Here is a 17,059-nt window from a genome sequence, read left to right on the forward strand (position 1 = left end):
TCGAACGTCTTTTAGTTTTACTCTTTGTGCGAGTTTGGTGCTCGAAGTTCCAACTGTTGTTTTGCACTTATTTTTTGCCTTTTAAAGTTTTTCACCAAGTTCAATAGTTGAACTAATATACGTATAAAAAAAAAAAAAAAAAAAAAAAATCTATCGATCGAGCAGTGTCCATCCATCGGTAAGTGTGTGTGTGTGTGTGTGTGTGTGTGTGTGTGTGTGTGTGTGTGTGTGTGTGTGTGTGTGTGTGTGTGTGTGTGTGTGTGTGTGTGTGTGTGTGTGTGTGTGTGTGTGTGTATGTGTGTGTATAGTGGTGGTTTATATGGATATATTGGTGGTTTATATGGGCACAGTGGTGGTTTATATGGGTGTAGTGGTGGTTTATATAAATACAGCGGTGATGTCTATGGACACAGTGGTGGTTTATATGGACACAATGGTGGTTTATATGGGTGTAGTGGTGGTTTATATGGACACAATGGTGGTTTATATGGGTGTAGTGGTGAACTAATATACGTATAAGTAACTTTAATCGATCTCTTGCTTTTAGTTTAATTGTGTGAATCAAAGTTTGATTCTAACTTTATTTAAGACGAGTTAACTGTGGTTAACTCTTTCTCTTTTACCCTTTCCTTATTTTCCAGCTTTGGCTGAAATTTTGGGGATCAAGGAGCAAAATGGGCGCAAGCAATACTACGTACATTATGTGGATTGTGAGTGCAGCCAAGTTTACTATCCCCCTTTGAATTGGTGTGGTGCTTGCCCAGTCGTACTACTCTTAACGACCCCATCTATTCCCATCTTCTTGTGGGATCGTCCAGGGAAACTTTTATTGTCCCAAGTCTTTCACGAACTGGCTGGCCAGGCCTGACGTATGAATGAAGGTGGCTGGAATTTGACTGGAGTGCCGGTGTTGACTCGCCTACCTTTTTTTTCGCGAAAGACTTTTATCGTCCACCAATGAGAAGTCCCAGCAGACAGATCCTTGACGTCTTTCGGATGGACGGAGACATTTAATTGTCACCCAACATACGAAACACCAGGGTGACAGTTTGGAGCTGGGCTGAGATTTCATCCCAAGATATTCACTCTCGTCTCTGAGCTAGACAATCAGAGGTGTGTGTGAAGGCTATCCTGTCGGCCCAAATGTTCCTTTTTAAATATGATGAATAAATAGGAGTGATTGTGCTGCATTTACCACAATTGGGGGCCACCTATATACAGACTTGGCATTCAATATGGAATTTTTTTTTTTTTCTTGACTTGGGTTTACTTTCTGAACTCAGTATATCAATCTGGTGAGTTTCTTTTACCCTTCGGTGATGTCTTTGTTGAAAGAACCATGTCACTGATTGTCTTTCGCAGCAAGAAGTCAATAACAGGATTATATCACAGGTGACAAAATGTAAGGACAGGTACATTTGACGATTGGCTTCACAATCGGGTATATAAGGGTTGTTGCGTTCTGTATTAGTGGAAAACAACTGCTGCACGTCTACAAAAGTTATTGCCGCTTCCTCTGGAGATGGTCCGTCAACTTGACAATGCTGTTTGTCATGGACTGGTGGCTTTACGAAATTCTGGCATGAAACAACGTGCTATTGCTCGGCAGTATGGCATCACTCAAGGTCAGGTGTCAAAGATCCTGAAACAAAATGCTCAGACGGGTGTCCCTCCTCCAATACCGAGGCCAGGACGTCCACGCAGAACCACAAGGAGAGATGATCGCCAGCTGCACTGGTTAGTCTGCAATGACCGTACCAAGTCAGCTAATCGGCTTAGGGCTGAGTGGCAGCAACTGACAAATGTGCCTGTATCCAGAAGGCTAGTCAACCAACGACTGGTTCAAGCAGGCTATCGTTCCAGGTGTCCCCTGAGAAAGCCACGCCTGACCAGACAACACAGCCAGCGCCGATTGCAGTGGGCCAGAGAGCACCGCCAATGGCAGCCAGGACACTGGAATCATGTGACCTTCAGTGACGAGTCTAGATTTCTGGTCTATCGTCAAGATGGCCGCGTCCGAGTGTGCAGACAAGTGCATGAAGCCCACAATGAATATTGTATAGTGCCAAGAGTCCAAGCTGGAGGTGGTGGGGTGACCGTTTGGGCTGCTTTTCATGCAGGGGGCAAAACTGACCTGGTTGTTCTTAATGGAAATCTGAACCAGTTCAAGTACAGGGTCATTCTGGAAGAAACATTGCTTCCATTTGCTTGTGCAGCCTTTCGAGGAAACTTTGTCTTCCAAGATGACTATGCACGGCCTCATCGTGCTCGCATGATCCACCACTTTCTTGCTGACCGTGGTGTAGAGCATATGGAGTGGCCTGCCATGTCCCCGGATATGAATCCGATAGAGAACTTGTGGGCAGAATTAACGCGTCAAATCGACAACTTGGACCAGCAGCCAACCTCTGTGCGTGAATTGCAGCAGACTATTGTCACTGCATGGCAAGCGATTCCTGTCCAAACCTTGGCAAATCTCGTGAACAGCATGCCTCGACGTGTACGTGCTCTCCTGAATGCTCGTGGGGGTTACACGAAGTACTGAACTGTAATTTTACTGTCCGTAATCCCAGTCATAATTTAGCTTTTGTTTTTGTTGAAAAAAAATTTGGCTAATGTGCAAAATAAAGAGATACTTCTGGAAAACGTACAGAAGTTTAACACTACTGTCCGTGAATTGAGTTCGATATCAGTTTACATCACTTTCAAGGATCCATTTATTTGCTTCGAAATGTCAAATGTGGTTTTTGTTTCTTTTAAAGGTCACATTAACAAAATCTAGAATAATTTCAACATAATTCCAATGAACTTTTGGTTCTAAGTCATCTTGAAAAGTCAGTTCACCCCCACAAAAAAAATATCCCATATTAAATGCCAAGTCTGTATTATGTGTGCAAAAATGGCAGAATTCCTTAATCACTCTTCCCCTTTACCTCAAACCCATCCTGATTGCTCATATATGAAGCCTTATTAGGTAGGAAGCTTGTTCACTTTTTCTTTTTTCTTTTTGTGACTTCTGAAAGTTGGCTGTGTAAAGATGAGCACTCCTTGCAACTTCATTTTATATAGACAGACATTGACTGTGATTTGAGGACCAAGGAATCAAACGATTCTAAACTACACTTCAAGAAATACTGTCATGGATACGCTGAGATGGTAAAATCGGGGAGGTGTTTGGAGACACAAATTGCAGGAATAACAGAAAATAGCAAAAATGGAAAATGACTACGGAGAGCTGTAAGTGTGAGGGGTGTCATGTGGCATTCTTCAAATAAGTGCAATCTAAGTTTGTTGAAAATTCCCACATGGGGTTGTGTAATGGTTAGAGCTTCCGCTCCGAGTCTGAGGTGACGACGGTTCGAACCCAGGCTGAGTCTTACCAACGACTTAAAAAAATGGTGTGTGCTGCTTCCTTGCTTGATATTCAGCATTTAAAAGGATAAGAGCATGGACAATCCCCATAGGTTGGCATCCATGGAGAGAAGGAAATTCATCATGAGGAAATGCCCCACTGAGTGCGGTGAGATAAGTGGTACCATTGTTGTGATGTAGCTGGTACCCAGAGTACCCTGGGAAATGACGGCACTTCCCCGAAGTTCAGTTGTGGTGTTTGTCTGTCTTGTAACAGTCTTGTGTTGTGTCGCATATGTCCATGTGTGTGTGGAACTCCACTATGAGCCTTAGAGCAGGTAAAAAAATAATAAAAACAATAATAAAAACACGTTACTACGGGCAAAGTACCACAATCGCTATGTAAAACAAAGCACTGTGGTATCGCGGAGATTTGTTTGATTGAAGAGATTTCTTTCCTCCATGTAGTTAACAAGCGGCTGGATGAGTGGGTCATGTACGAACGGCTGAACGTTCGCAGGATGCAGATTCCCAGAAAAGATGCCAAGACGCCCACTAAGAACGGTTCTGGTTCCTGTTCACGCCCAGGCAGTCCTGACCGGGAGATGGTTGTCTGCCCACGGCCTTTTCTGCACGTATGTGTCATTTCTCACGTGATTATTTGATATTTTGGAACTTTCTTAAATATGTTTCGCTGTGTGTTGGTCTGTCCCCATCATATTTTGATATTATATAGGTGTTTGAATGAACTTGAAATTTGGCACATTCAAAACTTTTTTTTCCTTTAAGTTATTTTATGCATCAGGCTTGTTGATGGACAGAGACTATTTGCTTTGCATATCACGTTGTAAATTATGTCAACCAAAATCAAATTTTCATGACCCAAATTGGCCTGGTAAAAATTTGAGTTTTCCAGAAGAGAAGCACTGATGAGAGAAGAAGTGAGATCTATCTCTATCTCCACCTCCACAGGATACCATCATGGACCTTTATAATAAATAAAAAAGAAATTTGAGGGAGGAAATAAAGAACTTTGAGTGAAAGTGAGCGTGGCAGAATAGCAGAAGAAACTGTTAGGAAATGCTCTACCTGCAGGGATGATTAATTTTCAGAGACAGGAATGTAGGGTGATTGAGGAACTAGTACAGGAAGATCTACAGATGAAGCTGAGTCTATGGTTCTATCACTTCGCCACTGCAGACAAGTCGGTAGTCTCTCTTTCTTTTACTGCTTCCTTTCTTGTCTTGCACCATCTGCTCTTTCCATGCTTTGTCCTCCTCTCCCAACCCCTCTCTCCCCCCGGGTTTCTGCAGGGCTCACTCGGTCCACCATCAACTCCTTTCTGGTGAAATTACCCAAATCCAGGATCATTGCTCACCACTCATTTTTTTTTCTTTTCCTGCCGTTGAAATGAACTCCCACAACCTCTTCAATTTCATTCTTCCCTCCAGGTCTTCAAGACAGATGTTCACCATCATCTCAGATCATCCCCAACCCAAAACCTTTTCTTTCTACCCTCATCAACCCCTCGCCCCCAAACCATCCTCCTTCCAAATTTCCAGTTTTTCCTTCCTGAGAGTTTTCATCTGTGTCCATCCTGTTCACTTTGGTCAAAATCCCATCACTGGTTCACAAGTTATTGCCGTAACGGGATTTTTACCTAACATGACCTTTCACCTTTTAACCTTGTGCCACCAAAATCGAATCAGTTCATCTTTACCTCATTATACATATCTGCACCAAGTTTAACTTGGATCGCTTCAGCCGTTCTCCAGTTATTGCGGTAACGAAAACCTATCACAGACAGACAGACGGACGGACGGACAGACGGCCAACCAGAAAAAATAATGCTTCCGGCGACTTTGTCGGCGGAGGCATAATAAGGCATCACAGGGAAAGTGATGATGATGATGACTAATGTTGTGGATGAAGTGGTTGTACAGTGAAGGAATCGTTGCAGGAGGATGTGAAAGACCTGCACAGTTGAGTGAGTTTTAATCACCGTATTTTAGTGCGATTGAAATGTCAATAATATTAAATGGCCTTGTGCTATCATTTTGCAGCAAAAATGACAGACCTGTAAATTTGTCTTTCGGGACCGCTGCAGGATGAAGGATTACTCCCTCAGCTCGTCTTAGGCCAACTCGCCATGTTTGACAAGTGCAGGTTGGTGAGAGGGAGGAATCATAGATATCGAACCCACATCATCCGGTGGAGAAAGAAATGTCTTTAACAACTAGACCAAGGCGCCATTGACAGAATGTTCTTTCGTATTTAGTGGATTGAAAAGAAGACCTCTTCTATTTCATTTGGCATTACACTCACAAAAAGCATGAGACAATTGGCTAATCAGGAATGTTATTTGTCAACAATTACAAATAACTTTTATCCAATCCTGTATGAACCTTGCATTGTAACAACGCCATCTTTTTCGACCCCTACATTTCATCCGGTAACAAGTGCCTGGTGCAAATTAACGCGAGTGTAGACTTGAGGGCTCTAGTCAGCTGGTGATAGATATGCTTTGGACCCATGAGGGCTCAAAAAGGCCTGGTATATGTGGAAAAGCGACATAATACTGCACTTCAACTGGAATTAAGCAACGTAATATAATTATCTGTCAAATATTGTGCATTTTATTTCCTTCATTAGATGTCTTACCCATCGCTGTTTCCTTTAACCTATTAGGAAAAAGCTTAGTATCTACGATCTCAAATCAACCAATTGCACTCAACTGTGAGACATAGGCCTCACTCAAGTCGTTTTGAGGGTTGATGCTGTTTGGCACACTCGTCATAAGGCTGACAGGATGGCCTAGAGTTACGCACACTCGCCTCTATGCTGTCTCGACTGGGTTTTTATCCCGCCCCTGCTATAAACTGTCAGTTCGGTGTTTCACAGGCAGGATGATTCATCAATGTGTGTGCCGTCCCTCGGATGGACGTTAAACTGGGAGTCCCGTCTGCCAGCATTCACTTGGTGGATGTTAAAGATCCCACAGTGGCCTTTATCACCGTCAGCACCCTGACAAAATTCCAAATTTCTGCCTTAACTTACAGGGGACATTGCATCAGTGGTACAGCCACACCCTCAGCAAATGATGCTACCCTTCAGCCTTATGCTGCATATGTAAGAATAAGATCCCAACTCTCTCTTGTTTGTATGTGATGATTTCAACTGTCACCACACCAATGTCTGGGTGGTGTTGGTACCTCTCCAACCAGCCATGGCATTGCAGCAAAGGATCTCTGTCTCGGTGGGTAAACCAATCTCTGACTCAGTGGGTGAAGCTCACCCAATCGCTGAACTTTCCAACCTGAATTTGTCCTAGTGTCATGTCCTATATTCTGGACTTGGAAGTGATTAGTTTTGTGGTAGATGCCGTCTCATGTCAGGACTGGTCCTTCATTTCTACCTTTCCTGATATTAATACTGGGTGGGAATCCTTCCACACAAGCTTGCTTTACTTTACGTACAGATTTATGTCATCTTGTCTGCAGTTGTCCTCCCCTTCCTCTCACCCCTGGAATGCAGAATCCTGTGGTGAGGAATTTTCCTCTTCCTGGAAGGCAAAACTTACCGAAGCCTCAGATAATTCCACAAAGCCTGGAACAAGTGTGTGTCCACTCTCAGGAAAGTCAGAATACAACATCTATCCAGCTTCAAGGCTGAACTCAAACCTGTCTCCTTCAAGGACTTGGTGATGCCAGAGACCTGTCTTCTTCTTCAAAAGACAGGTCTGTCTCCGGTGTATGGTCCCCTCCATTTCCAACATTGCCTCCAAAGCCAGCTGCCGACTGGGCGCCCTTTGTCGTGCAAGGTCTTTTCTTGGCCAATCTGAACTTTTGACAATTGACAAGACCTTAATTTGCAGCATGACGGAGTACTGCTCTCCCCTTTGGGCTGGCACCCCGACCTCACACATTGTCGTTCTTGATGCCGTGAAAAGCAGGGCCCTAAAAATCATTTGGATCTTCCCGTGATTAAGCTGAGTGGCCAGACCTGTTATATTCACATCACAGACAGGTTGGTGACCTCTCTGTATTCTACCACCTCCTTTTTGTTCTTGCACCCTCTGCCCTGTCTTAGCTCTGTTCCTCCCAGGTTTCTGGAGGATGCACACGGTTTGCCAGTAATTCTCTTCTTGTTAAACTCCCGAAATCCAGGCTCGCTGCTCACCTCCACTTATTTTCCCTTCTTCTCTCTCATCTTAGCCTGGTGTTGGCTTAGTGGTTAGGGTGCCGGCTTGGGATCCTAGGATCCTGGGTTCGAATCCCAGTCGATCGCTGAATTAACGCCAGGGGGGTTGACTCAGCCTGTCATCCTTCCAAGGTCGGCAAATTGAGTACCAGCTTGCTGGGATGAATGATCCCGGTGTGTACCCCGGTTTAGAATAGGTACACCGTATCCCTGCGCATCGTAAGAGCGTGACCAAGGGTTGGCGTCAGGAAGGGCATCCGGCCATAAAAAAAAACATTGCCTCAAACAGGGAATCATGATTGTCATGGGGCCCGCAAGGCTAACCCCCGCTCTAGCGGGGAAAATGGCCTTAAAACGATAATTCATTCATTCATTCTCTCATCTGTGGAACCAACTTCCCATCTTTTCAGTCTCATTCGTGCCTCCAGGGCTTCAAGACTGCTGTCCATGACTGCCTCAGGTCATCCCCATTTATACTCATGATATTTTCCACTTAAAATGACCCCATTCCCAAGTACTCCCCTTTTATAGGTAATTGTGGTTTTTCTTTCTCTCCCTCGCCTCTTTTCCTTTTAGTTATTGGTTTGTTTGTTCCTTTTCTGTTTCATCCTTGCTCTAATTGCTGTGTTTCATTCCGCTTGTGTGCAGATGGTTCATCCCCATGTGTCCTTCGCCCCCTCCCCTTGATCTCACTCTTACTCTGACTGATGTTCTGCTGTTGGTGTTTCCCGCTTCCAATTTTGTTCCCTTCCAGTCTGTTGTTGCTCTTCCATGAGCCTTGACCATTTATACCAAAAACAAACATTACTGATTAAGGTCTGGTTAAGCCTTTGGAATTTGGTTTCATTTGATGATCATGATGAAAATCTTTCACGAAGATGTAACTCAGTGTTGAATAAAACTCACAGGAAAAAGTATGTATGGCTCGTCATTACACTGCATTTAATTATCACTTTTATATAGAAATGAAATTTGCTTAATTAGTTGGAAAAATATATTGTTAGCCATCAGAGTTTTGCTTCTGAGAATGTGAGGTGCTTGCAACTTTCTACGAATGATGGACAAAATGGCAGCTTGTACATATACAAGATATATGTTATTAATGCATTTTTTGAAGTTTATTTATTTATTTTTTATTTATGTTTTTCAATTTTAAAAAATCAATCAAAAAATCATTTGAAAAAACAAACAAACACTTCTTTCAGATGGTCCCTCAAGTGAATATGAAGTACACCCAACAGCGATCGACACAAATTTATCAATTGAGCAAAAAGTTGCCGTAAAACCCTGCCTTTAAATTTGTCAGCCTGCCATTCAGATCAATCATATGGTTAAAAGATTTTCAAAGAATATTCCTTGCTCAACGGCAATATATTTTGTGTCATAAAATAATTGCATGGAACAGCAAGTCGATTATGGACAAACGTTGGTGTGAATGACGTAGCTAGAATAGATTTTGGAATATCATGCTCCTGTCCATGCCTCACCAGTTTCCCTGTCAACCATGGAGGAACTGTCATTTCTTTGCTGATTCAGGCTTCCTCCCTTCCTGGATTTGCCACCAGCAGACCTTTATTGTGTCCCAAATCAAAAGGAAAGTTTCATGACCGTCCTTTTATCTTAATAGACAATTGAATAACTCGCTGATTGGAAACTTCAAATGCATGATTTCAAATGGCTTCTGTGGTGCAACTCTCCCTGAAGTATCAGCTCTTAAAGAGCTTGTTTAAAGGCTGAATATAATTTTTTGTACAAGTTATGTTTTTGGATGTATCCTTGTAGTCATTAACGTTTTCATTTGCTTGTATAATTGGATTATGTTGGCTTGGAGTTCCAGTTAATTGCATCCCAATAAGGCAATCATGGAATGGCATATGCCCTCTCTAAAAGACACACTCTTGTGGTGGGTTCTTCTTTGAAAGAGATATGATACTAAAGAAGAAGACTACTCATATTGTGATTTACTACTCATATCATACTACTCATATTTAATACATAAAGAAGAAGACTACTCATATTGCATCTTCAGGTGCATCGGGCTGCTGAAGCAGTTTCCTAGGCTATTGGGCATAATCCTGGACAGGTCGTCACTCCGACGCAGAATGATACGTGAAGTTGAATATGTTATCAGCCTAACCCATGGTTGTTTGTGTAGTTTTTGCAGAGAACAACAACCATGTTGTATTGATTAACCTAACTTGATCTTGAAGTTTGAAAACTTTGAAGCTTGATGCCTAAAAACCAAAAAAAAAAAAAAAAATCACTGAAACCTCAAAATGGTATAACGATTCTAAATGTTTTTAACATGGAATTACCGATATCTTCAGGGGGTCCAAATCCCCTGTGTCTGTAAAAGCAACGTTCTTGTCTCTCTCTCCATGCAGTTTCCTCACCGTGACAGGCCCACGAACTGCCAAGTGAACTGGCATGGCTGGGACCCCCCTACATCTGCGACACCCCCATCACTGTGTGAGGAGCCAGCTGGCTCGATCCCCAAATTGGTAACTTGCCATTTTGCAAAGATCTACATCACCAAAATCTCGAATTCTTCATTCCACAAAGAACTCAATCCCAAAATTCGTCATTGCCCTTTTACCTTTGCGAATCAGCTGTATTGGTAAATTTTTCTTTCCGCAATTATAACCATGTCTAAAAGTCTTGATTTTTGATTCACAAAGAATATGGTTCCCAAATCAATATCGTGCTTTTCCACAAATGTGTCAATTCACAAGTTTTCGGAATGTACGTCTCTCCAAACGCGTCTACTTCTGAATAGGTTATTGAATACCTCGTATTCGTTTCTGTCTGGTAATTAGTGCTTCTTCCTCGAGGTCTCCACCCCAAAATTGGAAACACACCAATTCCGACGATACTGTCCACAAGCTTCGCTCTATAATGAAAATATTTACTTAAATTATTTTGTATTTGCTCCTCTGACAAGTTGTATACTATTTTTCTGTCTCGGTATATAGTATATATACTGAAAGTTTGTAAACCCTACTTGACTTCCTTGGAATTGACATAAGTTGTAAAAGCCATGAAGTAGAGACTTGCATTCCAGATTTACATGTGTATGTCCAGGATAAAAGCTTACGACAAATCATTTCTTTTGTATTATCAAGGAAGTTTTCTGTCCTGTAAGGTTGAAGTAATTTCCATCCTTAGATGATAACCGTCGAGCCTTTCTTGAATGAAGTTGATGAAATACCTCTTCATAATCACTTAGACTACATCCACATTGTACACTCAACTGTTTATATGGTCTCTACTTTAGCAATTCTGCTCAGCATGATGTAAATTTTATGAAACATTTCTGGCTATTTAAATATAGACTTTTGTTTCGGTGTTTCTATGTATGATTACAATAATGCCTTTTAATGTTGAACATCAGTACCCAATGTTAAGCCTAGTGTTGGCTTAGCGGTTAGGGTGCCGGCTTGGGATCCTAGGATCCTGGGTTGGAATCCCGGTCGATCGTAAATTAACACCAGGGGGTTGACTCAGCCTGTCATCCTTCCGAGGTCGGCAAATTGAGTACCAGCTTGCTGGGATGAATGATCCCGGTGTGTACCCCGGTTTAGAATAGGTACACCGTATCCCTGCGCATCGTAAGAGGTGACTAAGGATTGGCGCCAGGAAGGGCATCCGGCCATAAAAACATTGCCTCAAACAGGGAACCATGATTGTCATGGGGCCCGCAAGGCTAACCCCTGCTCTAGCGGGGGAAAATGGCCTCAAAACGATCATTCGTTCATTTCATTATCAGTACCCAATGTTGTCCTCGGTACCCAATGTTGGACATAAGTGATGGAATAGTGATTATGGTTCCCGGAGGGAGGAATTAAGGGTCAGATGTATGAAAGGCGCTTAGCGAGCATCTTTTTAACACATATCTAACCCTTAAACGTTGACAAAAAACATCGCTGTACACACTGCTAATCGCCCGTCTAGATAGCAATTTACGAAGGGAGATAAACTGCTGATTTGTTGTGCGAGTCTAAACAGCTAATTAGCATGTGAAACACCGCACATATCTCCAACATCCAAATGAAATGTTGCACTTGTATAGAATCGCAGAGCCACGGACATGTGATAGAGTGGATTGAGCGCATTGCTCCTCATCATAGGTTGATCTATGTCATCTTGCTCTAGATTCAGCTGTCAACGAAACGATTCCTTCGAGAGTCTGTAACTCCAGACAAATTTGATATTGTCATAGTTCTCCAGAGGATTGCATCTATCCTCGAAGATTCTCAATACACATCGACAAACTGCCCGATTCATATCCTCTTCTTTCTCCTCTTGAGCTAATTCCAGCACTCCGAACACATCCATATTCATCATTTCATGTAAACTACCAATTATAAGCCGTGCAATGCTTGCTTCAAGGCCTTAACACACACTCTTAAACATGCCCTCGTGACGTTATTTAAACGCTTGTGATTAGGTTTTGATCCACATTAGATAATTATCTGGACTGCCATGATCGGGTGATCATTGAACGGGTGATCATTGCACTCATTGCACGATTAGTGGTTCTACAGATTAGTTGTTCTACATGCGTCTAACTCTTAAACGCCTTTCACAAATCGGTCCTAATAATTGTTTAGTCTTGGTGTCTGTGGTGTCTCGCTTTTTGAAGAATAATTATTCCATAATTTAATTTTTTAATCATTCAATTTTTCAATTACTTCTTTTTCTCAAATTTTATAATTACTGTATTTAATTTTCAATTATTTAATTTCCCCTAATTTCCAATTATTTATTTTTTCTAATTTTTTTGTTCCATTATTTAATTTATTTAATTATGGTTCCCGGAAGGAGGCATTAAGCGTTTCATCTTGGTGTCCATGGTGTCCCACTTTTGGAAGAACAAGGACAAAAATTTCATTGGGCTTGGCTGGGATTTGACCCGGGACCTCTCATACCTGAAGCAAGAATAATACATCCACATAAAAAATAAAAAATAAAAACCACCTTTAGAGGCCATTTTTCCCCGCAAGCAGGGGTTGGCCTTTTTCGGGGACCGTGGTTGTTGTTGTTTTTTGGTCCCCTTTTTTGAAGCAATGTTTTATGGCCGGATGCCCTTCCTGCCGCCAACCCTTTTTGTCACCTTTTTACGACAAACAGGGAATTACCAGTGAACTGGTACTCAATTTGCCGACCTCGGAAGGATGACAGGCTGAGTCAACCCCCCTGGCGTTAATTCAGCGATCGACCGGGATTCGAACCCAGGATCCTAGGATCCTAAGCTGGCACCCTAGCCGCTAGCCCAACACCAGGCATCCACATTGTACACTGTTATTTGTACATTGTACATTGTACACCACCAGGCCCTATTTGCACATTTTTGCGTGAACATAAATGTTCACTTTTTTATCACCCACATTTGTAATCTGTGGCAGATCTATTACAATGACCTTTACCATTCGATTATGACCTCCAGCAAAGAAAAAAAAAAAAGTTAATTTTTTACTTATTGATGCTGTTTCATTGGAAAATAATACACTATGTTTGTTTTCATTATGAGGCAGAATTTCAAGTGCTACCAATATTACAAGTTCCCTAATATTACAAGTTTGCTGCACCGGGAACCATCTTCCTCGAGGTCTCCTCTGATCGCAGCACTATAGTTTGTTATAAGGGAAGATAAATGAGGGTCGTTGTATGTGTCACGTCCCTTGTGTTGTTCCAACTTTGCTAGTAGATGTCTTGAACGTTTGGCAGCGGAAGCGTAGTCATGTTTGAATTGGTGCCGGACATTTGGCAGGAAACGATTTTGGCTTCGTTACTTAAGGAATCGTCAGTTGTTGGGTATGACCTGGAAAGGCAATTTTGCTTGTTTGAAATCTCCTCTGAGGAAACTGAAATAAGTGCTTTACAAACTTTAATGATTTATGACTAAAGACTGGTTACAGTTGTGTGACTCAACATCCCTCTTCTCCCATTTAACATTAATTTTGCTTCTATTTCCTGTATACTTTCATTTTTTTTTTATTCGCCTCCTAATCCGCCGCCTGTTCCAAACTCCCCTCGGCCGGCCCACCTTTTTGCTCTCCGCACCAGGTAGGCCCACCTTTGGCTGCCCGCACCCATTCATTCAGCTCTATCTTCTTTACAGAATCCCTCTTCACAGAATGGAGGCTCACGGCGACCACTTGTTTCTACGGTTGGAAGGAAAAGGAAAGCACTTTCGATGCCCATGGACGAGGTTTGTGCCACAAGCCACATGTGAGGGATGAGGTTTGTGCCACGAGCCATATGTGATTGTAACTACTCATGTGCTGTGATACATGAAAGTAGGATTGGTACATCTACGAGTATTTTTGTGGGTTAATAGTGTGCATCCAGTCTCATGGGTTAGAGATTTTGACACAGAATTTATAGCAAAGAAGTGTGGTATGTATGTATAACTAATGTTGTGTCCCGAGGATATGTAATTTCGATTTTGACCTGGCTTACTTGATCTTACTGTTAACGGAAATCAACAGATTGATGTGAAACTGAAGCATCTAAATCCTTCCACTCATCTGCACCACCAGGATTCTCAGGACAGCTCTGACAGTGTTCCAGCAGTTCCACTTCCCAGGCAGACGGGAAGTTTGGTGTGTGACAAGAGTCACGATGACATTGTGACACGCATGAAGAACATTGAGTGCATTGAGCTTGGCAGGCACCGCCTCAAGCCCTGGTACTTCTCACCATACCCCCAAGAACTAACCAGCCTACCTGTACTCTACCTTTGCGAATTCTGTCTCAAGTACTTCAAGAGTCTTAAGTGTTTGCAGCGGCACATGGTATGTGAACTTGTTTTATTTATTTGTTTATTTATTTATTTCAGCATAAATGGTTTTGCCCTCACCTCCAAATTGAGATCAACAATTTTTGTACAAAAAAGTGACAATATTGATCGAGGATAGCAAGATTATTTCTATTCTCTTGAGGTAATTAGTAGCAATATTGAGAGAGTGAGTGGAGAAGGTGTAACAATAAGTTGGCATTTTTAAGTGTATCTGTAATAGAGAATAAGACTAGAACGACACTCTTCGACGTCACGATGTCGACTGATATGCCTCCGTCCACATTATTACATCATTATAATACTTGTATACCTGGTGTTGGCCTAATGGTTAGGGCGGCGTGCTTGGGATCCGAAGGTCCTGAGTTCGAATCCCATTCAGCTGTTGAATTAATGCCAGGTGGGGTTGACTCAGCCTGTCATCCTTTCGAGGTCGGCGAAATGAGTACCAGGGTACTGGGCCCTCTCTCAAGGAGGTTGGTGGCAGGATTTGCACTCCAGCTGCCGTAAAAACACCTCATTTGGTAACACACACAATGGTGTGTGTCGGGTTGGTGCTGAGGAGTCGTCCAAGGATGCAGCGACGTGCTGATCCAGCGTACGCTCCTATATATATATATTGATAATAAACAGGAATTAAATTCATGCCTGGGACTCGTGTGAAAAATTCTGACTCAACCCGGGACTCGAACCAGGGACCTCCATGACTTTTGCAGTGACAGCCCACTGAGCCATTGAGTCTACGGAATCTCCTCAGAAATGACGTGCTGATCCAGCGTGCGCTCCTATACTTGTACCAAGTTTGATTTAAATCCATTCAGCTGTTCTCAAGTTATCACATTTTTACCTGACATGACCCAGAGGTCATGTAGTGATCTGACCTTTGACCTATTGACCCCAAAATGTAATCAGTTCATGATTACATCATTGTACATACCTGCACCAGGTTTTAATTTAAATTCCTTCAGCTGTTCACAAGATATCACATTTTTACTTGACATGACTTCTGACCTTTGACCTCTTGACCCCAAAATTCAATCAGTTAATTTTTACATCATTACACGTATGTGTACCAAGGTTGAATTAGATCACTTCAGCCATTCTCAAGTTATAGACCTATTGTAAACTTTGACCTTTGACGTCTTGACTCCAAATTCTACTCAGTTAATCTTTACATCATTATACATACCTGTACCAAGTTTGAATTAGATCACTTCAGCCGTTCTCAAGTAATAGACCTATTATGGACTGTGACCTTTGACACCAAAATCTAACACCATTATACTGTTACGGACACGGCTAGGATGTTGTTTGCCGAGCGGATGGCCGCCGCGCCCGAACAGTTACCCCGACTAACCCGATTCCTGAACGTTGGCCAAAATCGCGCCACAGATATTCAATAGGGAAAAGACAAAGGCGACACGGATGTGAAGAAGAAGAAGAAGGAGACAAAAAGGTTTGAAATGCTACTAAATTTATTCCTACTATTTACACAATCAAAGAAACCAAGGAGAAGGAAGGATAATAAAATAAAGCAGAAAGAGGGACGGACCAGAAAGACACAGTGAAAATACTAGCTTAACTAAACAGGCTTAACTTATTACCCAGGGACAAGACACACAGAACAAACTCACGTACACGAATGGGGAAATTGCAGGCAGGAATGACAGGAGGTGGGTGGCTGGAGGGGGAGGAAGGCACGGAGCTGGCTGGAGCTTGATCCCGCACGGGACGTCGGGCTGGACCTCGACGGCCGCCGATGCCACCGATCCTGTCGTGTGCGCGGGGTAACGGGTCGGAGCTGCTTGGTGGAGCCAACGCTGCTGGTGGGGGGTCTGGCGTGACGGGTTCTCTCTCCCTCTCTCACAAACTCCAGGACTCTCTCTCTCTCTCTTTGCTTCGCTTCGCCCCTTCTCTCCTCTCTCTTTCTTAGTCCAACCCAGTCCAACAACTTCCTCTCTTGCCTGGTCCAACTCTTAGTCCCACTCAGTCCAACTCTTAGTCCAACAACAACTTTCTCTCTTGCTTTCGTGCGCGCTCTATATAACGCCTCAGGCGATCAAGCCGCTGGTGTCCAGGACACGCCCATCGGTGAGCTCGCCTCGGCCCTGATTGGTCGGCACGGCCCTCTGGCTCCGCCCTTGATGACGATGGGCGGGCACGCCCAGGAGTCGGCAGCTCCTCCCCCTTCTTCTCCAAGCCGACCTCGTGGCGAATGGAGTCGCGGAGGGAACAGTTGGCAATTGTTGGAAGGGGAATGTGAATGAAAGGGGATCTACTCTTATTTCACTTGGTGCAATGGAGTATTTAAATTAATGGAAGACACAGCCTTACACTAATACACATAATAAGGATATAACTACTGAACAGGGATATATGGTGTCCTTCGTGTATGTTTTATGGAATTAACTACGGGAACGCCCTTTGACCTTTATACAACAGACTGGAGGCAGGAGGGTCCAGAATAAAACAATCAAAAAAACACAATCCTCATATCCACAACAATACATACTTGTACATTATACATCTTTACATCATTATACATACTAGACCAAGTTTGAATAAAATCACTTCAGCGATTCTCAAATTATAGACATAATACAGACTTTGACCTCTTGACCCCAAAATCTAATCAGTTAATCTTTACATCATTCTTCATAAGTGTACCAAATTTGGCCAGAATCCCATCACTGGTTCACAAGTTATCGT

The 17,059-nt window shown here is 42.8% G+C and overlaps 1 protein-coding gene across 8 annotated transcripts in view; it reads left to right on the forward strand.

Annotated features, from left to right (window-relative positions):
- The window catches only part of KAT5 (lysine acetyltransferase 5), a 36,319-nt gene that overhangs the window by 591 nt on the left and 18,669 nt on the right, over window positions 1-17,059 (forward strand). For 4 of the 8 annotated variants that reach the window (XM_068123235.2, XM_068123254.2, XM_068123289.2 and 1 more), the window contains exons 3-7: window positions 642-710; window positions 3,820-3,986; window positions 9,936-10,052; window positions 13,673-13,762; window positions 14,094-14,348. In XM_068123235.2, coding sequence (XP_067979336.1) covers window positions 642-710; window positions 3,820-3,986; window positions 9,936-10,052; window positions 13,673-13,762; window positions 14,094-14,348 — 698 coding nt within the window. Of the gene's footprint in view, window positions 1-641; window positions 711-1,034; window positions 1,114-3,819; window positions 3,987-9,935; window positions 10,053-13,672; window positions 13,763-14,093; window positions 14,349-17,059 lie in introns of those variants that run through there. The other 4 variants (XM_078780918.1, XM_068123244.2, XM_068123270.2 and 1 more) reach the window with 3 other exon arrangements.

Source organism: Myxine glutinosa, chromosome 1 (assembly GCF_964187855.1).
Source record: "Myxine glutinosa chromosome 1, kmMyxGlut1.1, whole genome shotgun sequence".
Taxonomy (NCBI): Eukaryota; Metazoa; Chordata; class Myxini; order Myxiniformes; family Myxinidae; genus Myxine; species Myxine glutinosa.